At 37.1% G+C, this 24,111-nt stretch overlaps 1 protein-coding gene across 1 annotated transcript in view; it reads left to right on the top strand.

Annotated features, from left to right (window-relative positions):
* Positions 1-24,111, top strand: part of PARL (presenilin associated rhomboid like) — a 41,839-nt gene that overhangs the window by 1,122 nt on the left and 16,606 nt on the right. Inside the window, exons 2-4 of the mRNA XM_006201057.3 lie at positions 8,019-8,214; positions 8,684-8,824; positions 11,509-11,557. Coding sequence (XP_006201119.1) covers positions 8,019-8,214; positions 8,684-8,824; positions 11,509-11,557 — 386 coding nt within the window. The remainder of the gene's footprint in view (positions 1-8,018; positions 8,215-8,683; positions 8,825-11,508; positions 11,558-24,111) is intronic.

Genomic DNA, 24,111 nt, shown 5'->3' with positions numbered 1-24,111 from the left:
TGTAGTTATAAACATGCACCGAAGTGAGTAGATCAGGGATTTGTGAAAAACTGGCTTACATTTTACCTTAACTTCATAATCCATTGAAACTTGCAGCCTCAGGCACTTGTCTTAAACTCCCGAGGAGATGGAGAATGAAGAGGTGGGGTAGTGGTGGTGGTAGATTTTAGTGGTCCTGATTACCATTCTTTACTACAAATCCCAGTCGAAATTGCATGGGGAAGAAAAGTGAATATGGGTATAAGGAAAAAACACGTGTTAAATATTAAAGCTATGTTAGGAAGGGAAAGGAAAACAACCTGATTAATGAGGAACCTTGGTAAAAATTGGAGATCATTTGAAAAAACTGAAATACATATGATGTTGAAGATTGGCATCAAAATTTTTTAAAGTTTGTCATTTATATGTGAAGTTTGAAATGGATATTTTTGTGGTGGCATTTAAAAATACATCATTGTAGGTAAGCCTGAAAAATAATGTATACGTACTGTCTCTGGAAATAAGCATGAATTTCCTTATATACAACTTTATTAGGTCTGCTGTCATTTCTAGTGGTCCTAAAACTAGTATGCAGAGAAATGAAGTCAGGGATATGGTTAAAAAGCAGAGGCCTAGGCTCAGTCTTTGTGATTTTGGTGTAATAGGCCTGAAGTGTGGCTGGGAATTTGCTTTTTTTTTTTTTAAACATTTAAAAGTTAAAAAAAAATTTTGTTAATGGAGGTGCTGGGGACTGAACTCAGGACCTCATGCATACTGAGCATGCTCCCTACCACTAAGCTGTACCCTACCTCCCTGCTTTTTTTCCTTTTAACCAGAACTACAGGTGGTGATGTTCTGCAAAATTTCCACCAACTATAGTAGGCCCAAGGCAGCCAGCCAGTCAAGAATGGTTTCTACGTTTTTAAAGGGTTGCAAAGTGAAATAGTATGTGACAAAGATTTAAGTTGTTCTTCACAAAGGCTACACTACTATTGTCTGACCCTTTATAGAGGAAGAAAATCTCACTTAGGGTCTTTAGAGACCTTACCATTATCAAACTTGTGGCAACTCTTCTGAAAAATGGTTTAGGCTTGAAAGAAACCTATGCAATTTGTCAGTTGCATGGAACTATCTAAGAGAAGAAAGTAGATAATTGTAGCGCTTTCATAGAGCTTAAATTTTTTACATTGGGATGTCAGTCTTAATATATATTTAGGTGAAATGCTTGACAAATTAGTAAATCAGGTGTATTCAATTATTTCCTCTGTTTAATTCACCATCTGTTAACTTGAGATGGGTTTGAAGGACATAACTTTGGCATGCAAGAGTTTACATAGAATTCTCTCTTCCCTAAATACAACTATTTTCTTTAAAGTGGGATGAATCTATTGTGTATACACTTAAACACATCTTGTCTCCATTTGTACGCTAGGCCATTTGTACTTAATTTATTCACAAATCTTTAGTAACATAGACATTAATGCTGACTCGTACATGTATCTAAGTGGCATTCTTTATCCTCACACTGTTGAAAACAATTCACGAGACTGTTAACCTCACTCACCATTAAGGCAACAAACATATAGATATGGCTTTTTCTATTTAATAGTTATGGGATGTTATTAAATAGAACCATAACAGTTGTGTGGTTAGTGGTAACTCAAGCATTCATGACATATTCCCACTTTGAGCATTTTGGACTGCTTTCACAAATCACTAGTTATTGGCAGGTGGATCAAAGCAGAGAGCAAAAAGTCAGTCTTCATGAGTCAGTATATATCTCTAGTGACCTTCTCCCATCCCACCCCCCATTCATTTTATTGTGTTGTTTCACTTTGTTTTCCAAACTTATTTCAGGTCATTTATTTTTCCAACTTACATAACCATCTGAACAGTTAGAGCTTAAAAACCTAAACCTTTAAATATGATCTCAAACATTTGCAATTAAAGACATTTATCTTGCTTTCCCTGGTTGGTTTTGCATTTTAAGAAACATGAAAGTTCTGTTACCGGGAAAAGGGAAATAAGAATTACCTCAGTTCTTAGTCACCAGAAAAAAAAAATTTTTTGACAAAAGACAAAAAGCGTGATATAAGCAAAATTTTTATTAATGAAGTAAAAAAAATAGTGAAAGTACACTCCCGAGAATTGGGAGCGGGCCAATCCAAGAGAGGAAAAATGTCACCTTTCTTTTATTTTTCCTGTTTTTATATCCTGGTTTCATGGTTGATTGATTGACGACTCAGGTTCCCTGCACTCTGGCATGTCCATCCCCTTTTGGGCAGGTTCATTGGGTCGGCTATACCAGGTACCCCTCCCATGTGCATCTGCAGCGCTTTGATTTTTAACTGGCTTCTTTTACTGGCCCTCATTTAGAAAAAGTAAAAATTTCTGGAATCTTTTCCTGAATGGAGACACACTGCCATTTTCTGGGTTGTTCCTTTCCCCTTCCTCTCCCCCCCTGCTCTGTGCTCATTTCTGTCTAAACTACCTAACATCTCCCCACGGACAGAGAATGTACTTTGTCATATAATGTGTGATGAAGTACTTATTACATCTAAAAGCATCCTTGTACCAACAGAAAACCCAGCTCTTAACTGACCTAAGCAAATATGGAAATTTACTGTCGTAGGCTATTAAAAAGTTGAGAGGTGGGACTAGCTTCTTGTGAGGCCAGGTCTTGTGTTCCAGTTTGTCACCAGGACTCCATTTTCCATTACTTGGTTCTGCTTCCTAAATGTTGGCTTTATTCTCTCAGTATGCAATCTCCTCATTGTTGTAAGATGGCTGTCAGCATCTCTTGGTTCTGTATACTTCTAGGTTCAAATCCAGCAGAAGAAATTCTTTCCCAATATTACAAATAAAACCTTGAAATTGAATTTCACTGAACTATTGGCCTGACTTGGGACACGTGTCCATCTTCGAACCCCTTGAAAGTTGCCAGGGGATGGATTGTGTAGGTTGGGTTAAGCCTGTCAGTAGTCGCTTGATGTGCCTCTCCAAACCAAATGGCTGGAAACTCCAGGGTGCTCTTAGGAGAGGGAGGAGGACGTGGATGCTGGGAATGAGCCAGAAATGCTCACTGTCAGTCCTAGTGAAACTTTTGTGTTGGAATTCTTTGTTTTTTAACAAATCCTATTTTTTGAATCCTAGTTGGATAGGATTAACCTGTAGATAACCATTGTAATTTAAGTAGAAGTGTTGTTGGAAAATTGGGAGAATAGGTTTTAGCTCCTTACTATTCAAAGTAGTTCATGAACCAGCACTTTAGGACAGGGTTTGCCAAACTTATTTTGTAAAAGACTAGATGGAGAATAGGGCCATATAGGTCTCTGTCAGATACTCTTTTAAACAACTCTTTAAAAATGCAAGAAGTATCCTTAAGCTGGAGGGCCAAATTCAGTCTGCAGGCCAGAGTTTGTCAGTCTTTAATTTTAGAAATCGTTTAGAAATGTGGACTTTCAGACTTACCCACCCCAGACCTACTGAATTAGAAGCTTAGTTTAACAAGATCTCCAGGTGAAATGTATATAGACAATGTGTTCCGCCCACACCTGGGGTAAGTCTCAACCCTCCTGCACATGAGTCACCTGGGGAGCTTGTAAACCGATGCTTTAGTCCTACCCATGGACATTCTAATTTAATTGGCTCATTGTGGAGCCATGGTATAGTTTGTTAAGAGCTCACCAGGCAATTCTAATGTGTAGTATAGGAAAGGAAAGGTTGTTTTCCATTTACCAAGCTTAGGTTCATTGGCTGGAGGGGCCTTGTCAGTTAGACTAACAAAACACAGATCAGTAGGAGGAAAACAAACAAGTTTATGAACACACATGGGCAGACCCGGTGATGAGTAACCCAGAGGGATGTTTGAGAACTTGGGCTTATATAGCAGTTTAACGAAAGAACAACAAAGTTTTAGAGAAATGACAAGACAAAGGAAAAGGACTTTAAGTTTCTAGAGCAGCAAATTGTGGGAAGGTCATGTATGAGGGAACTGATGGAAGATCAGCACTAGTTAGTAGTTTGTTATGTAGATTCCTCTGGTACTTTCTCTGGGCTCATAAGGGTCTAGCGTTGTCTCCTGATTAACTTCTGTTCTTCCTGGTAGAGAGGGGAGAGCAGGTACACCTTTGTAAGTGTATATCCTGCTTTTAGGCAGATGGAGCAGGGCAGAGAGATTTTCTTACATCTACTGCTTCTCAGTTGCCTTCAGCTCAAAATAATCCCTATGCCAAAGGGATGTTTCAGGCTGGCATATTCTGCTACTCTTCAGGAGCCAGCATTGAGAATTGCTGTTCCCGACTAAGCTTTTGGAGTCATAACTCCCTTTGCCACAGCTAACGTGGTAGATAAAAAAACATGGCCACAATAATTTGCAGCTCCTCTCATACAGAGCTGGAATCTGTTTCCCTATTCCTTGAAATGGAGTTGGCCTTGTGACTTGGTTTGACCAGTAGCATGTACAGAAGTAATGTATACGGTTTCAGAGTCTGGGTGTCAAGAGGCCTTGCAGCCTTAGCCTTTTTTCTCTTGGAACACTCCCGTGGCCACTGTAGAAGCCCCTGCTAGACTAGGTATTACTGAGAAACTATCTGGAGAGAGGGCCAGCTGGCAACCAGTACTGAGGCTCTGGATATGGTTGTAAGGCCATCATAGACTCTCCAGTTCCTGCCCAGCTGAGGGCAGCTAACTTACAGAATCATGAGAAATAATAAATTATGGTTTTAGGGCAACTAAGTTTGGGGGCATTTGTTACATAGTATATGTGAGATAACTGGGGAAGCTGCTGCCAGATCAGGATCTACTGACCCAAGTGAGTGCTCTACTGCCTCCACTGTTATTTTCACTAGCAAAATTGATGCCTCGTGTCCCACCTTCTCACTAAACTCAGTTCTGACTTCAGGTATTGTGCTGGTATATCTGATTAACAAGCCCTGATCACATCTAGAACCGAAAGGATACCCGGGAAATAGTTTTTAGCTTTCTAGTCCCTGCAGCATGTGAATGTACCCCAGGTAATCGGAATAGATGTTCAGTGAGCCAAGACACAGTACTGAATTCTATCCAACAAGTTCTATATGTCCGACTGCAATTCCTAACATATATGTATACTCTTAACATACATATCCTGCATCTGAACTTAACTCTGGGGCCAATGTGTATAACATGTTCTTGGTGTCCTCAGCCCTGCACTTCTGTTGAGATTCTCAGTGTAAGTATTATTCTGCTTCAAATATATATTCCCAGCCTGGTTTATTTGTATTCCTTTTTCAAGCATTGAGCTTCGGAATTTTAAATGAGTTGATGAGGTATAGAAGAAACAGTCTTTCATTAGAATCTATTAAGTACATATCCTGTAGTGTTAAGCTGTTGGAAATATAAAGGAATCACATCCTTCATATTTCTTGGCCTAAAAAGAGAAAAAAAAAAATGCCAGAAACCAACACTGGGTTAAAACTTGTAACTCTTTACAGGGAAACATTTAAAGGAAACATATTCCCATTACATTGTTACATCTTTGGTTTTGGGCTCCAAATGGTATTAATTGTTATTTTATTTACTAGACCTAGCTGTAAATTCAGAATGTTTGATAAAAACCAGATCTAATTGCAAAGGATTAGCATCTGCCACTTTAAAAGTGTTATCAGTTAGGAATGCCTTTGGCTGTAAATTAGTTTATTGTTGGTTAAATAAATGAGAGAGTGTGTTTATCTAGCATAAGATACTTGGAAGTAGGTAGCTACTGTCTTTGCTTAGTGGTTCAAAAAATGTCAAGGTTAGTATCTGAGTACCTTGGCCTTTCTCTTGACATTCAAGATGACTGCCCCAGCTCTCGGCATTACTTCCTTTTTTAAGGCAAAAAGAAAGTGGGAAGGGTGTGGCATTAGTGATACCTCCACTTTTATCAGATAAGCAAAAACTTTCCAAGAGGCTTCTAAAATTTTTTCAAGTCTCATTTTGTCAGAACTCTGTACTGTGGCTTCCCCAAGCCATAGGAGGGGCCAGAAAAGTTAAAATGTTTATCTTTCCTAGCCTCTGCAGGAAAAGCAGGCAACAGAAATAGATTTGGGATTAGCTCTTCAACAGTATTTGCTAACGGATATTCGAAAGACTGGTAACAAGCTCTGAAGGGAGTTCAGAGCTATTTAGTTTGAATAAATGCTTTGCTTTCCAAAATAGATTTCATTGAAAAGGGTAGCGTTTATTTGGAGGTATAAATTGTGGATTATTCAAAGTTTCAAGGAAAATTACTTTATCACGGTCATCCGTCCTCCCCGTGTGATGTCTGAGAAGTTGAACCCTGACATGGACTCAGAGTGTTGACTGAAAGAGCATTCTAGGCAAGTAATAGCAGTATTAATAGCTATACCATTTTTCTGAATTTCAGTTGTTTTCAAATGCCTTCTAGATATCACCTGGGTGTTATACCAATGCTAAAGATACTTTATTGTAATATAAGTTACGTATAGTAAAATGTATAAGTATTAAGTGTACAATGTGTAAGTATTAAGTGTACAGCCCATTAATTCTGACAAATGTGTACACCTGTGCAGCTGTCGCTTAAAGTGGTGGGACTGGGCTAGAAAGGATGATGAGATCTGTCAGGCAGTGGTGGAGTATTCCTGGCCAGAAGGGATGAGCTAAGGAATTGTGTTGGAATTAAGGAGAGACTGTTGGCCCTCTAAGAGGGCACTTGAAGTATTGAATGTTTGCAGAAAAGTGATATGGGGAAAAAAGAACATGCAACATGTTAAAACAAAATGTTTGAACTTAAGTCCATTTTTGGTGTAATCTAGGCATGAGGTAAGGGGTTAGACTAGGAATGAAAAATATTTGACTGAGTTGGTTGTTATAGATGGTAAGAATTAAGGAGAGAGAGAACTCCATGATGACATCTAGATTTTTAACCTTAGTGATTAAGAGAACTGTGGTCCCACAGAAAGAATAAGGAAGTCAGAAAATGGAGCTGTTTGTAGAGGAGGATGAGTTCCCTTTTGAATACATTGGTTTTAAAGTAATGGGGAGCATATCCAAGAGGAAGTATTCAATGTATAGTTGAAAACAGAAGAAAATTAAGGCTGGGACTAAAGACGTATATTTGAATCATTTACTTGCTTTGAAGTCATTCAGGCCACAGAAATGAATTTTTTCTTTTATTTAAACAAAGTGTTTCAGGGGCTGGATTACAAAGATGAGAACACCTGTCTGATTTCTGCTTTCGAGGAACTTTATGAGTCTAGAAGGATAGTATAGAGTACAGTGAGAACAAACAGGCAGGGCCCTCTACATGGTCATCTGGGGGAAGTTACTATTTTGCAAAAGAAAAAAAATGCTTTACAAATTTATATGGGTTCAGTTTGAATGGAGAATGGGAACTACTGGAGTCTTTAAGCTTATCTATCAGGATATCAGGACAGGAGAGACAGGGAAGCCATCAGGAAAGTGAATTTGAAAAGCAGAGAATACAGTCTTACTGTACAGGTGCTGACAGGTGTGATTGGTAGTGTCATGTTTCGAGGAGGTCAAGCTATAAGGACCCTTTATAGAACATTTGGTGGGTGTCCCCCAAACTGGAAATAAGGGGCAAGATGGGGGAAAATCCATCAATTTGCAATGGTCAGAACTTATAAAAGGAAATCATTATTTGATTTAAATGTTTGTTCTGAAATTTGACCAAACTTCAAACAAGATAACAAAGCCATTCTGTGCTAATTCAAACCACAATTTGTGGTTCTTCAGCTTTTTACAGGATTGCAAACTGTGTTGAGGATGGCTACAAATTATTTTGTTGATTGATACATAGTCACGGCCCAAACAAGTTCCCTCTAAAGTTGCTGTGGTTTGTGTCTCTCCTTTTCCAGAAGGGCACACTTCTTTGTTTTGACTGAATCCTATCTGAGAGTAGGAGTTTTGGCTTCCTCAGGGCTACAGAATGAGACTAAACTGAAATGGTGATGATGTAGCTCAAGTGGGAAGTCTCATAGAGGCTGGTGTTTGCAAGATGCAGCTCTGTTCTAATCTCTTATTTTCCCCTGTAGGTTTAACTTTTTTATTCAGCAAAAATGTGGATTCAGAAAAGCACCCAGGAAAGTTGAACCTCGAAGATCAGATACAGGAACAAGTAGTGAATCGTACAAGAGAAGTGCTTTGATTCCTCCTGTAGAAGAAACAGTTTTTTATCCTTCTCCCTATCCTATAAGGACTCTTATAAAGCCTTTGTTTTTTACTGTTGGGGTAAGAGCTCACATCACTAGAAGTTACCTACCTTGCTGCAGGTGCAGTGTTAACATACTGTTTATTCTATTCGGGTTCCCTTAAAGTCAAGTCAGTGGAAGGAGAATCAAAAGGATCTGGGGTCATGATTATAAGATAACATGAATTTATAATTGCTATTAGAGATGGTTCAGTTATGTAAGCCCTGGAGAAAAAACTCATGGGCCTCTTATTTGGTATAACATTGCAAGTGATACTAAGTTGGTATTTTGAATTTTATTGGAAAAGTTCTGTTAACAGGCCCCAGGGTACTGTGAAGTTAATAAAATGGGAAACAATTAAATGTTCTTTTCATTTAATAGATTTCACTGTGCTAGATGTTCCTGCTGTTGGTTTGTAAAAAGCAGTGAAAATGAAATATTGTCCTTGGAACTATGTATAGATCTATTTCTCTTTTAAATTTATTTTGTAATATGTTTGTTTTATGTAGTTTACAGGATGTGCATTTGGATCAGCTGCTATTTGGCAGTATGAATCACTGAAATCCAGGGTCCAGAGTTATTTTGATGGTATAAAAGCTGATTGGTTGGATAGCATAAGACCACAAAAGGAAGGAGACTTCAGAAAGGAGGTAAAGATAAACATGGCTTTTTTTTTGCTCTAGTTGATTAGTTTTTGAAGTCTGGTTATTTATGAAGTGTTTTCAGTTAATGGCATCATTACCAGAAGATGTGAAGTCATTGCACTTAGTATACTTCTTTAGAATTATTTCATTGCAGTGTATTAATGTTTTATATTGTCTGGCAGTGCTGTTCTCTACAGTGTTCAAAGAAGTTTGTCCTTTTACCCACATGTGTCAAGAATCACTACAGATAGTTGTCAAAATTAATGTGTTAGAGCCTCTTCCAGCCCTAGTTAGGGCCAGTATTTTACTTGCATCATCTGGATGGATTAGTTTAGAGTACATATTAGAATCACAGGGAGTGTTTCAAGATACTTAAGCCCAAGGGGTAGAGATACTGTGTGGATTTTAAAAAGCTTCTCAGTGACATGTTTACATACCTTTGGTAAATACTCTCTGTTGAGTGTTTTAACTGTGCTCAGGGGATGCAGATGCAAGAAAGAGTACAAATATAAAGCTTTTCATTACTTTTTTGAAAAATATTTATTATTGTATTTATTTTTATTTTGGCAGGGCAGGGGGAGGTAATTAGGTTTATCTATTTTTAGAGAAGGTACTAGGGATTGAACCCAGGACCTCTATCACTTGAGTGTACCCTTCGCACTTTTTATTACTTCATATGGCCTTCTGATTTTCTTACAATACTGCCTTTTATTTTAATTTATTTTTATTTAAATGTAGTTAGTTTACAGTGTCCTGTCAATTTCTGGTGTACAGCATAATGTGTCACTCTTACACATACATACATATATTTGTTTTCATATTCTTTTTCACTATAGGTTACTACAAGATATTGAATATAGTTCCCTACACTATACAGAAGAAACTTGTATATCTATTTTAAATATAGTAGTTAGTATCTGCAAACAGTATTGCCTTTTAGATAAAACATATTTTATTTCATTTGGCAATACTTAGCACTGAGGCCATAGGCTAATTTGGGATCCAGGTCCATTTGTTTTTCAAGCACCTCCGTTTTTTTTTCTTTATGACACTCCCTCTCCCATTTGGAGAGTTGATATCCTCTTTAGTTTTCTCCTTCCTAGGAACTTAATTCTAGCCAGTGAGAGCTTGAGAGGGCAGCTTTGGGTTTTCTTTTTCCTAATGTTGGTTGAAGGTTCCTCTAAGTAGGGAGAAGGATTCATTCCTCCTTGTTTCCCCATAGACACAAGAAAATGAGCTCTACCTGTTCTAGAGAGGCTTTATGTCAGAAGAACAATGGCTGCGATATTTGCAGGTAAAAACTGCAATAATTAGCGGTAATTTTTATCCAGTACAATCTGTTTGGGAAGATAGTAATACTGACTTATTCCATAAGCCTGAATCCCTTAGAAAGCTGCAGGTTTCCAGCATATCTGCACTGTGATACCCAAATTGTTCCTTGGAATGGTGAAAATGACACCAAGCAGTATACATAACCTTCATCCAATAATGGATTGTTTAAAACAGTTAAATGATAGGTTATAAAATATAAAATCCATGTTAATTTAAAGAAAACTGAAATAACACAAATATAACATGGGAAGTGAAAGTTCTGGGAACCCTTGCCACACTACTACACGTGAAGTGAGTAAGGTCTGAGAGTTCATACACAGTTTACAGTTGATCCTTGAACAACGCAGGGGTTTGGGCACTGACCCTCCATGCAGTGGCAAACATGTATATAACTTTACAGCTGTCCCTCCACATCTGTGGATTCCACCAACTGCAGATGGTGCAGTATACTGTGGTACCTATTTATTGGAAAAATATTTGTGTATAAGTGGACTGGTACAGTTCAAACCCCTGTTCAAGGGTCAACTGAATTACAAGAATGAAATCATTTATTGTATATGGATCAATATACATATTGATCTGTAACTTTTTTTTTAAATCTTAGATTTCTTTCTGTATTAGTATACAAAGTCTGGTTCAGTTTCATAGTTAAAACATAGCTTTTTTAATTAAAAGAACTTTAGTCATAGAAAATTTCTAAAGTAAAAAGAGTAAAGAGAATAGTATAGTGAACCCCTGTAGTCCAAAATCAATGATATTGATACATAGCCAACTTTATTTCATCTAGTCCCCTTTCTTTCCTTTCCCTCCCCACCACTGATTACTATAAAGCAAATTCTAGGCATATTTCATCTATAAAAATTTCAGTGTGTGTCCCTGAAATATTGAACTTTTCTCTTTTTGTAAACCTCAGTACTGTTACTACACCTTCAAAAAAAAAAAAGCAATTTTAGTGGAGAATATTCTCAGTTGGAATTTTAAAACTAGATTGGGCCTCGGTAAAGAATCACTTCCTTGATACCTATCTATATCTGATAGTGTGCTAGGAGCATTACATTATTGTTATTCCACAGTGGTACTGCTAGGTGTCTGTTACTATCTCCATTTTACATAACAGGAAACTGAAGTTTAGAAGTAATTGGTCTGAGGTCACAGAGCTGATCAGTGGCTCTGGGTAGAGAATGCGGGCTGTCTGGCTGTAAAACATGTGCGCTTTCCATTCTGCCACCTATTTGTTGCGTCTGTTGTTCAGTAGATTTTTACAAATGAAGACTCATTTATGCACAAAACTTTTCTTTGTGGTTTCTCATTTACCTAGCCTGAAAGTATACTCATGTGCAGTTTTCTTTCTGTTTTAGATTAACAAGTGGTGGAATAACCTAAGTGATGGCCAGCGGACTGTGACAGGTTTGTGTTAGCTTACACGTTTTAGCCATTCAAGGGAAGAGAAATCAAACCAAAAGCTACAGTATGTCACAGTCAATGGCTTTTGTACCATGCTCATCAGTGGTTTAGAAGAAGTTTCTGTACCTTCAGGCTAATGCCTTAGTTTGAAAGCAGCGTGGCATAAAGGTGTACATGAAGCTCTGAGTCAGCTGTTTTCTAATTTTGATCTAGTATGATATGGATCAAGTGATCTTTGCTGTAAAATGCTAGCTTGTGAAATAGGTTATGAGTGAGTACTATTTTCCCATTAAAGTAACTAAAGGAGGCATTGATTAAGTACCTTCTTTATGCAGCATGCTTTATACGTATTCTCTTCCTATGTCACAGGGTTGTGTATAGGGTAGATATATCCCTTTTTGCAGATAAGGAAACCGACTTTCAGAGAAGGAACTTTTTGAGGCTCACACTGCTAGTAAGAGAGCTGACTTTGAAAACCCAGATCTGTCTCATCCTAAAGCCAATTTTCTCTTTTGTACACCATGCTGTTTATAGAATTCTCTTTAAATGTAAGCATAACATATATATCACCGTGATAATTTTATTTTTATTTTTTGTTAATTTTTATGGAAGACAGATCTGGCTCTTCAAGGCATCGCTTGTACAATATTGTATGGATTTAGTTATTTGAGAAATTTGGGGAAATGCATTTGTATAGTTCTTTAACAGTTGTGCAGATGGGGAAAAATATCTTCCCAGAGAAATAGCAAAATAATGCTTTTTCTCAAATATGGTTAGACTTAATGGTGTTCTTAATTTTCTGTATCTATTTAAGTGGAGAAAAGGTGCTTATCTTTCTTTATTCAGACTATTTCCTATGTCTGGAAGGTTTAATTTTCTGACCCCTTGGTGGAACCTAATCCAGTCTTCAAGCGTATGGCTTAGACATTGCTTCCTGCGGAAAGTGCTTTCTTTTTTCTGAACTCATTCTACTGTTTAATCATTATAACACAACTTGCCTTATGTATTTGTACCTAAAGCATCTTTGAGGACAGTGATGAGATTTTTCATTTTGTTATAGCTCCTGGGACATAACTGGCACATATAAAGGTATTCAGTTAAAATCTAGTGGGTGAATGAATGTTAATGGGATGTTGAATCAAAAGATGAGATTTTTTTCAAAGTATATTGTCATACTGTAGAATTGATTAGTCAGTGAGGTCTTGATAATTATGATAATTTCATTTTTGGGGGTCTTTTTTAAAATAAATACGATAATTTCAAAGATAGCTCTATAATAACACATACATTTTCATTGGAATAATGGGTTTGTTTGTTTGCTTCTTTGCTTGTTTTGAAAATTAACAGCATTTCCTTAGGGTAGCAAAGTTTTGATTTCCTTTGGTATTTTCAAAGTATCTCACAATTAGTTGATACCTAGTGTTCTTTGAAGATGGGAAAGATTTTGTCATTTAACATTTGAGGAAACCTGGGATCAGAATTTAAAACCTTTTCATGCCAGTAAGTAGTTTATTCAGAGAAGTTGGTAATTTGGAGATAAATAAAAATCAGAATTCTTTTTCTTAAATGACGTGATCTAATTAGCAGCTTGAGTGTAGAATACTTTGAACCACGTAAGTGTGAGTGGTCACGCTAAAGATCCTAAATACCTATTGTCAGGTTATCTAAGTGACCTATAGAGGCTGAGGAGATGCTCTTTGATCTGTTCAGTGTCATCTCAGATTCCTCTTTTAGAAAATAATTATTCTGGTAGCAGTGACTCTAGCTTCACAATACTTGTTAATGATGCTCGGATTTCTGTGGCTAATGAACTTGTGCTTTAGTTATGTCTTGTCTCTTTTCAGAGATGCCAGTTTGTTCAGCGGACCTGGTTGAGCTCTCCCTATTGCTTCCCTTAGGCTGACCCTAAGTGAGGTTGGCTCAGCTCCTGACTTTGAGGATAGATTTATAGGGTCACAGATTCATTCTGTACCACTTCCCTTTCCTTGGGTTGTAGATGTTCTATGAGTATTTTCTTTCAAAATACAAACACACACATACACAAAACACAAACCCTCCACACCTTGTTAATTCCTTAGGAGGCCACTGACCTAGAAAGTTTCAAAGCTCACCGGTGTGCCTCTTTGCTCAGTGGTATTCACACCTAGACGGTGGCAGCATGAAAGCTTTAGTAGGTTAAAGATTTCTCAGTTTTACACCAAACATTTCATAAAAGGATTCCTTGCTATCTGAATCTAGTGTGTTCTTGAATTTGGATGGCAAGATTTTGGTTATAGCAAGTTCAGACAGCAAAATGTTTTATCCAAATGTATTTGGTTCCTGAACTTGAGATAGTAAGGGATGTTTCAAATTTATCCATATTTCTTTGGTGCCTAGGTTTGGGTAAGAACAGTTCAGATCATAACGGGTACCTATAATTTATTTTATTAAGGTAGTATCCAGTGGTGAGGTGAAAAACTTCCCTTACTTGGAGCCGATAACAGTTTTGAAGTCCCTAGTTCTTGATTCTTCTGTTTCAAACTGTCCCTGGGAATCACGTTTTCAAGCTCTGCCAGAGAACTGGTCTTAATTCCTTAATCTTTTTTTTTTTCCTTGGTTTAGGGTTTTTTGATTTGTTTTTTGGTCTTAATCTTCATTGTTACACAAAAATATCTCCCCAAACTTCACATTGCTATGAAAAAGTTTTTATAAGTTCAGTTGGTATTTGTGTGATGAAGGGGGAACATCAGGTAGCCTTCATCAAAGGAAGACTTGACCCTGTTGCTTGTACGTTTTAGCTACTCTCCTGTTCAATTGCCTTGATCTGCAGGGCTTTTAACCCTCCAGAAGAGTGTTTCCTCTACCTTTCTAGCTTTTAGAGATACCTGTGAGGCACACGTCATGTTTTCCTGTTAGGTCAGCAGAATGCTGACTTTACTATATTGGGATTCAGGTAAAACTGAAGGGGGAGAACCTGCCAAATTATTGTATCTGATGAGGAGAGGGACAGGGAGGATTAAGATGGGAAGAAGATCAAGAAGATGGTGTCCCAGTTACTCTCCTAGTTTGTATCTATTGTCAGCTCCAAAGCTCAGGCACTGCTACACCCCAGGCCCTTGACCCTTTTGCCCCAACATCTGAAGTCTGTTCTTTTTTCTTTGCATTTCTATCTCTATGAGGATTAGGTTTTTTTTTTTTTTTATAATTCTTTAGTTTTAGTTATTTCTGGGGAAAGGATAACAAAACTAATGCTTGAGTGCCAACTAGGCTTCAAGTACTATGCTGGATACTTTACAAACATACATATTGTTGTTAATCCTTTTATTAATCTTAAGAGCCCTGTTAGTGGTATCCTCATTGTTCACATGGGGTAACTGAGGCTTAGAGGGGTTAAATAACTTGTCTGAGATCACACAGCTAAAAAGGATGTATATGGGAAACAAACTCCTTAGTTCAAGTAATAATGCTTTTTAAAATACCCTTTCACTTTCTGCTACAGCGACCACCACTAATTGCCTTTCTGGTAACCACACTACCTTCCTTTATCCCAGGTATCTGGGTGCTGATTCACAGCCCAGATTGCAGCAAATTTCCCAAGGTAGGAGGCTGGCACTCAGGGAAGAAGGGGAGATCTTTTTGGCTACTTGGGTTATTAGTCTTTGTCATTGTAAAATGAATAAATGTGCATGGTAACAGATTAAAATAGTGTTAAAGAATATATACAGTGAAAAATCTCTCTCAACTGTAGACTTTTATCCTCATTCCCATAACCATTGCCTTTTTAGTTGCCTGTGTATTCTTCCAAAGCATCTATTTATATATGGGCATTTACATCTATATCTATTTATCTATGGTTTAAACACAAATGGTGGCATGTCATACACATTCCTCTACACCTTTTTTTTTTAATTTGATATTTTAAAGGATATTTCCTGTCAGTACAAGTAAGTCTGTTGTATGCTTCTTAAAAATACTTCATTGACGTGTGATATGTGTATGTCAGATGTACAACTAATTTTCACAAACTGAGCACATCCATATAACTAGCACCCAGATCAAGAAATGGAAATTACTAGCACCCCAGGCTCATTCTTTTTAATGGCATTGTAGAAGTCCATGCAAATGAATACTACAAGTAACAAGTCTTCTATTAATGGATATTTAGGTTGTCTTGAGTCTTGCTTCCGTAGGAGGATGGAAGATGGATAGTCTCTCTGGATTTCCTGCTCATTCCAGGAAGCTGTGACACCAGTCCTTAACTTGTTTTATGGATAATTCCCAGGAAGAGAAATTATAGCCACTGTGTGAGGCCAACAAAATGATCCCTGTGTGTGTAGTCCTGGTTCCCAGGGAACCTGAGGTAGGGACCGCTTGAACTCAGTTCTTTGGCTACTGTGGATGTATGTGCTTGTCAGTGTCTGGACTGGCCAGGTCTAGCTTCCTTCAGATAGAGGAGCTGTGGAGGGGTGAACTGACCCACCGCAGAAACATAGGGGATGCTGTACTTAGCTACTGGACTTCAATTGGGATAGTCTTTTTAGGAAAAGAGAAAAATAGTTTGTACCCCCTTTCATGGCTAAGGAGGAAAATAGATTGAGGTCCCTGAACCCCAAGCAGTATCCCCAAATCAGTGTATCTTTTTTGTTTGTTTCCTTAAAAACAAAAAAAAAAGTATAATTCACATATCCTAAAATTCATCATTTGAAAGTACAGTTTACCCTCAAACAACACAGCAGTTAGGGATGCTGACCTTCCACACACAGTTGAAATCTGCCTATAACTTTACGATTAGCACTCTGTACCCACAGTTCTGCATTTGTGAATTCAACCAACTTGTGCTCGTGTAGTACCATAGTATTTACTACAAAAAAATTCTGTGTCTAAATGGATCCATGCTGTTCAAGGGTCAACTGTATACAATTCAGTGGCTTTTTATTATATTCACAAGGTTGTGCACCTGTCATCATCGCCTAATCCCAGAACGTTTTCATTATCCCAAAAGAAGCCCTGTAGCCATCCCCATTCCCCTACCCTCTCAGGCCTAGAGAACCACTTACCTGTTTTCTTTCTTTATGTATTTGCCTGTTGTGGACATTTCACAAAAATGGAATCACATAATATGAGGCCTTTTGTGGCTGCTTCTTTCTCTTAGTGTATTGTTTTAAAGGATCACCCATCATGGAATGTGTCAATATGGATTTCTTTTTACAGCTAAGTAATATTTCATTATATAGATATATAAGATTTTGTTTATTCATTCATCTGTTGATGGATTTTTTTCCCCCACTTTTTGGCTTAATATTATAATAATGCCACTCTGGACTTTTATGCACATGTTTCTGTGTGGACATACGTTTTCATTTCTCTTGCTAATGTATCTAGGAGTATTAATTGTTGGGGCATATGGTAGTCTGTTTACCTTTTTTGAAGATTGTGGTAAGAAACATAAAATGTACCATCTTAATCATTTTTAAGTGTCCAGTTCAGTAAAGTGTATTCACATTGTTATGAAACATCTCCAGAACTTTTTTTGTAAAACTGAAGCTCTATACCCATCATGCAACGATTTCTCCTTTTCTCCTCCTGGCACCTCTGTTGACTGTCATGCCACTTTTTGTTTCTATAAATCTGACTATTTTAGATACCTCATAAGTGGAATCATACGGTACTTGTCTTTTTTGACTGGCTTGTTTGACTTACCATAATGTCTTCAAGATTCATCCATGTTGTAACACGTGACAGGATTTTCTTCCTTTTTTAAGGCTGAATAATTTATTCTATTATGTGTATATACTACATTTTGTTTATTCATCGATGGACATTCAGGTCATTTCCACCTCTTGGCATTATGAATAGTTCTGCTAGGAATATGGGCAGGCAAATAATCTCTTTGTGACTCTGCTTTCAGTTCTTTTGGATATATCCCCAGAAGTGGGATTGCTGAACTATATGGTAGTTTTATTTTTAATTTTTTTGAGGACGCTCCATACTGTTTTCCATAGCGTTTACACTATTTTACAATCCTACTGACAGTGTACAAGGACTCTGATTTCTCTGCATTCTTGCCAACACTTGGTATTTACTGCTTAAGGGTTTTTTAAAATGGGTGTTATCCAAATGAGCATGAGGTGACATATTATGTGATTTTGATTTGCATTTCTCTGTGAAGTTATGTTGTGCATTTTTTCATATGTTGGTTGGCCATTTGAATATCATTTTTGGATAAATGTCTATTCAAGTTCTTTGCTCATTTTAATCAGGTTATTTGACTTTGTTGCTCATTTAATAAGGTTATTTGACTTTAAAATATTTTGGATATCAACCTTTTTATCAGATACATGCTTTGAAAATATTTTCTCCTATTTTGTAGGTTGCCATTCACTCTGTTGATTGTGTCCTTTGCACAAAAGGTTTTAGGTTTGATATCCCATTTGTCTTTGCCTTTTTGTCTGTGTTTTTGGTGTCACATCCAAGAAATCATCGCCAAGTCCAATCTTATGAGGGTTTCCCCTTGTTTTCTTCTAGGAGTGTTATAGTTCTTGGTCTTAACCTTTAGGCCTCTAATCCATTTTTAGTTAATTTTTGTATATGGTGTCAGGTGAGAGTCCAAGTTCTTTCTTTTGAGTGTGGCTATCCAGTTTTCCCTATTTTTTTCTTTCCGAAGAATTGCCAAATTGTTTTCTAAAGTGGCTGTACCATTTTACATTACTTAGGTAATGTATGAGGATGCTGTTTGTTTATTGCCTGTCTTTTTTTCTAATGAATCAGCAACTACAATTATCTTTTTGTATCTTTTTTATTGTGGTAAAATATACATAACATAAAATCTATCATTTTAGCCATTAAGTGTATGATTCAGTGACATTAAATATATTTACAGTGTTCAGCTGTCATCATTATCTATTTCCAGAACTTTTTCATCATCCCAGACAGCAACTCTGTAGCCATTAAATAATAACTTCCCATTTCCCCCACCTCTTAGCCTTTGGTAACCACCATTCTACTTTCTGTTTCTATGAATTTGCCTTTACTTCATGTAATTGGAATTATAAAATATGGTTTTGTGTCTGGCTTCTGTTGTTTGGCATACTGTTTTCCAGGTTTAGCATGTATCAGAATATCATTTTTTAAGGGTAAATAATATTGTGTGTATACATCACATTTTGTTCACTGATCTGTTGATGAGCATTTGGTTCGTTTCTACCTTTTGGCTATTGTGAATAATGCTGCTAAGAACATTCTTGTACAAGTCTGTTTGGAGTTCCTGCTTTCAATTATTTGGAGTATATATATTTACAGTATATATGTAGAAATGGAATTGCTGAATCATATGCTAATTCTATGTGTAACTTTTTGAGAACTGCTGAGCTATTTTTCACAGTAGCGGCACCACTTTACATTCCCACTAGCAATGTACAAGAGTTCCAATTTATATCCTTGCCAATACTTGTTATTTTTCTTTTTGTTTTTTTTTTTTTGAATAATAGTCATTTTAATGTGTGGCAAGTGGTATCTCACAGTTTTGACTGCGTTTCCTAATCACCGGTGATTCTAAGCATCTTTTCATGTGAGAGTGTCCATTTATTCTCTGGAGAAATGTCTTTTAAAATAGTTTGCCCATTTTTAAAATTGTCTTTTGTTGAGTTGTAAGAATTCTTTATTCTGAATATAGGCCCTTATTAGATACATGATTTGCAAATATTTTTTCCTATTTTATGAGTTGTCATCACTTTAAAGTGTTCTTTGAAGCGTGAACTTTTTAATGAAGTCCATTTTATCTTCTTTTTATTTTATTTAGCTGCCATGTCAAGGAAACTGGCCTAATCCATGATCACAAAAATTCACACCTGTCTTTTGGAGTTTTATAGTTGCAGCTTTTATATTTAGATCTTTGATTCATTTTGAATTAATGTTTATACACAGTTTAGGAAAGCATCCATATTCTTTTGTTTCTTTTTGTTTCGTCTAGTTGTTACAGCACCATTTGTTAAGACTTCTTTTCCCCATTGAATTGTCTTGGGACCACAATAAAAAAATCAATTGACCAAGATGTTAAAACAAACAAACAAAACCCGATTAACCATAGATGTATGGATGTACTTCTTGACTCTCAATTCTATTCCATTGATTTGTATGTGTATCCTTATGACATACTGTCTTGATTACTGTAGCTTTGTGTTTTAAATTTTCAAACTGGGAATTGTGAGTTTTCCAACTTTGTAAATATGGAGGATTACATTGATTATCATATGTTGAACCAATCTTGCATTCCTGAATGAATTCCACTTGGTCATGGTTTCTGATTCTTTTTTTATATGCTGCTGGATTTTATTTGCTATATTTTGTTGAGGATTTTCCATCTATGTTCATAATAGATATTGGTAATTTTCTTGTAATGTCCTTTGTCTGGTTTTGATATCAAGGTGATACTGGCTGCATAGAATGAGTTGAGAAATGTTCCTTTCTCCTCTGTTTTTTGGAAGAGTTTGAAAAGAATTGGTGTTAATTCTCCTTTATGTTTGCTAGAATTCATCAGTTGTAGTAAGTTGAGCAGTGTTTCCCAGAATTCGTGTCCACCCTGAAACTGTTATTTGACATAAGGTCTTTGCATATGTACCCAGAAGCGGAGTATTATCTTAATTGAAATAGTGAGATCATACTTGATTAAGCTGGGCCCTAAATTCAATGATTTGTGTCCTTATAACAAGAGAAGAGGACAGAAAGACATATGCAGAAAAAGAAGGCCATTTGAAGAGATGGAGGCAGAGATAGAGTGATGTCACTACAAGCTAAGCAATGCCAAGAGCCACCAGAAGCTAAGAAGAAAGAAGGAAGGAATCTTCCCTAGATTCTTCATAAGGAAGCATGGCCTAGCCAACAACCTGATTTCAAATTTCTAGCCTCCAGAACTGTAAGAGAATACACTTCTGTTTTAAGCCACCACGTTTGTGGTAATTTATTACAGCAGCTCTCAGGAAGTAATGTATCAGTAAAGCCATCTGGTCTTGGGTTTTTCTTTACGGGAGTTTTTTTGAGAATTAATTCAATACCTTTACTTCTTATAGGCCTATTTAGATCTTCTGTTTCTTCTTGAGTCAGTTTCAATAATGTGTATCTTTCTAGGAATTTATCAGTTTCATCTAAGTTATTCTCATTTGTTGGTATATATTTGTTCATAGTATTCTCTTACCCTTTTTTTTTTCTGTAAGGTCGGTAGTAACATTTCACTTTCTTTCCTAATTTGAGTGATTTTGAGTCTTTTTTTCTTTGTCAGTCTAGCTGTAAGTTTGTCAGTTGATCATTTCAAAGAACCAACTTTTGGTTTCATTTATTTTTCTTTGTTTGTCTATTCTCTATGTCATTTATCCAAACTCTTTCTTATTTCCTTCCTTCTGCTTGCTTTGGACCTGCTTTGCTTCCTTTTTTTTCCCTCCCTAGTTTTTTAAAGTGGAAGTTTAGGTTATTGATTTGAGATCTTTTTTAGTGTAGGCTCTCACAGCATTGCTTTTGCTATACCCTGTAAGTTTTACTATTGTCTTAGCTTGGGCTGCCATAACAAAATACCATAGACTGGGTGGCTTAAACAGCATAAATTAATTTTCTCACAATTCTAGGTGCTAAAAGTGCAAGAGCAAGGTCCCAGCATGGTTGGTTTCTAGTGAGAGCTCTCTTGGCTGGTAGACTGGCATCTTCTTGCTGTGTCTTCATATGGCAAGGAAAGCAGGAGCAAGCTCTCTGGTACCTCTCTTACAAGGACATTAATCCCATCATGAGAGCCTTACCTCATGACCTATTCTAAATCTAATTACCTCCAAAGGGCACATCCTCAGATAACATCCCATTTTGGGTTAGGGTTTCAGCATATAAATCAGTTCTGTCCATAGTAGGTATGCTGTTTTTTTGTTTTCATTTGTTTCAAAATACTTTCTAATTTTCCTTGTGATTTCTTCTTTGACCCATTGGTTATTTAGAAGTATGTTAATTTCCACATACTTATGAATTTTTCAAATATATTATTGATTTATAATTTTATTCCATTGTGGTCTGAGAACATACTTTGTATAATTTCAGTGTTTGACAATTTATTGAGACTTGTTTTGTGGCTGAACGTATGGTCTGTCCAGGATAATGTTCCATGTGCACTTGAGAAGAATGTGTATTCTCTTTTTGTATGTTCTATAGGTACCTGTTAGGTCTAGTTGGTTTATAGTGTTTTAAGTCTTCTGTTTCTTTTCTTATCATCTAATTATTCTATCCATTATCCCAAATGAAGTATTGAAGTCTCCAACTATTATTAAATCATTTATTTCTCATTTAAGTTCTATAATTTTTGCTTCATGTATTTTGGAGGATTTTGTTAAAAGCATGTGTTTGTAATTGTTATGTCTTCTTGGTGGATATCAAGATTTTTTTGGACCCATAATTTTATCATTATATAATGCCATTCTTTATCTCTGGTAACAAATACTGTCTTAAAGTCTATTTTGTCTTATTCTTGTGGCTTTCTAGGTCCCAGGAATATGTTGAAGGTATTGTTAGCCCCTGTGGACATCTCGTTCCTCAGCTTCTCCTTTTAAGGTTTTTGTTTAGTCTCTTGTTTGTCTCAAATACTATCCATCACCTCAGGTAGCTGCAAACTTAAACACTTGTCTATAATTATTTCTGACAGAAGTCCTACTTCTGAGGGAGGGAACCACTTTCTTTGAGCATCTGCATGTTAGGTGCATCTACTATCTTACTCAAGCCTTACTACAATCTTTATGATGTATAGGAAGTATTTTCACTTTACAGAAGAGGAAACTGAAGTGAAGGGGATGAAATGCTATAGGCCACAAAGCTGCTAAGTGGCATACCTACGATTCAGACCTGAGAAAGCCATTCCCTTTCTACCATGATTCTCAGTTACCGAGTTGTCACTGTGTGACCGCATTTACTCATGCCTTCTCATTTAATCACTCAACTCTTCAAGGTAGACTGTGTTGCCCCCATTTTACAGAAGAGGAAACTGAGGTAAGGCCTCTTCCCAAGTTGCAATGTCGTAGGACAGATTCTGTCCTGCTGGGCTCTGTCACCTATACCTTTAGACGATGTACAGTGCTTCATCAGCAAGCCTAGGGTTGTCACACCTCCTCTCCTGCTCAGTTGCTTTTGGGGATCAACATATTCTGGTTTCCAGATAAGGGGCCCTTTGTCTGGTGTCTGAAGTTCTGGAGTGACCAAAGTCAAAAGAAATACTCTTGGCTACCCATGTCTGTCTAGTAGAAAGAGCACTAGATAAGGAATTATGACTTGGCCACTGAATCTGGCTTTCTGAAAACTTACACCTCTTAGAATCTCAGTTTTCTCATCTATAAGTGGCTTTCAGAATGGGATATGCAAGGAAGAAAATATCTGCATTTTACTTTACTCATTTTTTTTGTTAGTGTGTTTTATAATGAATTCCAGTGGTTCATGTACATAATTTGGGTATGCATGTTCAGTTGTTTACTGACGGGATGCCTAATCATAGACCACTGATCAGTGAAGTGAAGGGTTTGGCTGCAGCATGTTTATAATTTGCCGGAAAGGCTTCTTGCATTTAGGTTGAAAACTTGGCAGTGTTAACTCTCCGGCTACTGTTAGTTAACCTGGATATCTTTGGTTATCTTCCCCCTTTTCAAGTCTTTTCCCTGGTTGTAATCTCCTCAGCCAGAGAGGCTCTCTTCTTTTCTACAGTGCTGTGGTGTGTGCAGTTTCCAGAAGTATCAGCTGTATGTCACTGGTTTCAGAAAGTAGCCTGTGGAACTGGCAGAGTAGGCAGAGAAGTTGTTGCCATTTTTCAGCAGGCAGGATCAGGGACTCCATCTTGCTCTCCTTGCAGTGAACCACAATTGGAGCAAACTGCAAAGCCCTGACTGATCTTTATGACCATGGAAGTCTGGGGACAAACTGTTCTCAAGTCTTATTTATCCTGAGATACCAAACATGTACAGTGATCTAGACCTAAGAGTTCTCTGGGCTAGTAAAGATGTTGAACTCTCCCAAAAGAAACTAAAGAACCCCAGGTAACAGTAATCACTGCTCACTTCCTTTTGGATAAACCCCTGAGGACTGTTCCTCCAGTGGAAGAGGCCCTGCCTTTCCTCTGCCCACCTGCCCTGCCCAGGGTCCCAGGTTCCTCATTGGGAGGTACACACGGTACTCTTACTTGCCTTGCTTATGACCCCTTGCCCCCATTTTTTTCATAAATTCTGTCCCTCACACAATCTTGGAAAGAGTTGTAGTTATTTTACTAGAGATGGTATAATAGCTGTCACAGTCATGGTCCTCACTAGTAGGGCATCTGATAAAATTGATAGGATCAATTCAGTTAGATGTAGTAAAACACCATTTAATGTGCGATTAAGAAAGGGAAAATACTACCAATTCCTGTGACACACCACCAATTGTAAGATGCAGATGATTTCAGATAATGGGGAAAAATACCTCAAGAATCTATGAAAAATAGTAGCTTCCTTTCCTAACTCACAAGTGGGAGAGCAGAAACTGGAGAGACTGGGAATCCACCAGATAACTGAGTGCCTCACAGAGTGAGCAAA

The sequence above is a fragment of the Vicugna pacos genome, chromosome 1, assembly GCF_048564905.1.
Source record: "Vicugna pacos chromosome 1, VicPac4, whole genome shotgun sequence".
Taxonomy (NCBI): domain Eukaryota; kingdom Metazoa; phylum Chordata; class Mammalia; order Artiodactyla; family Camelidae; genus Vicugna; species Vicugna pacos.
This window is presented reverse-complemented; position numbering and strand designations above follow the sequence as displayed.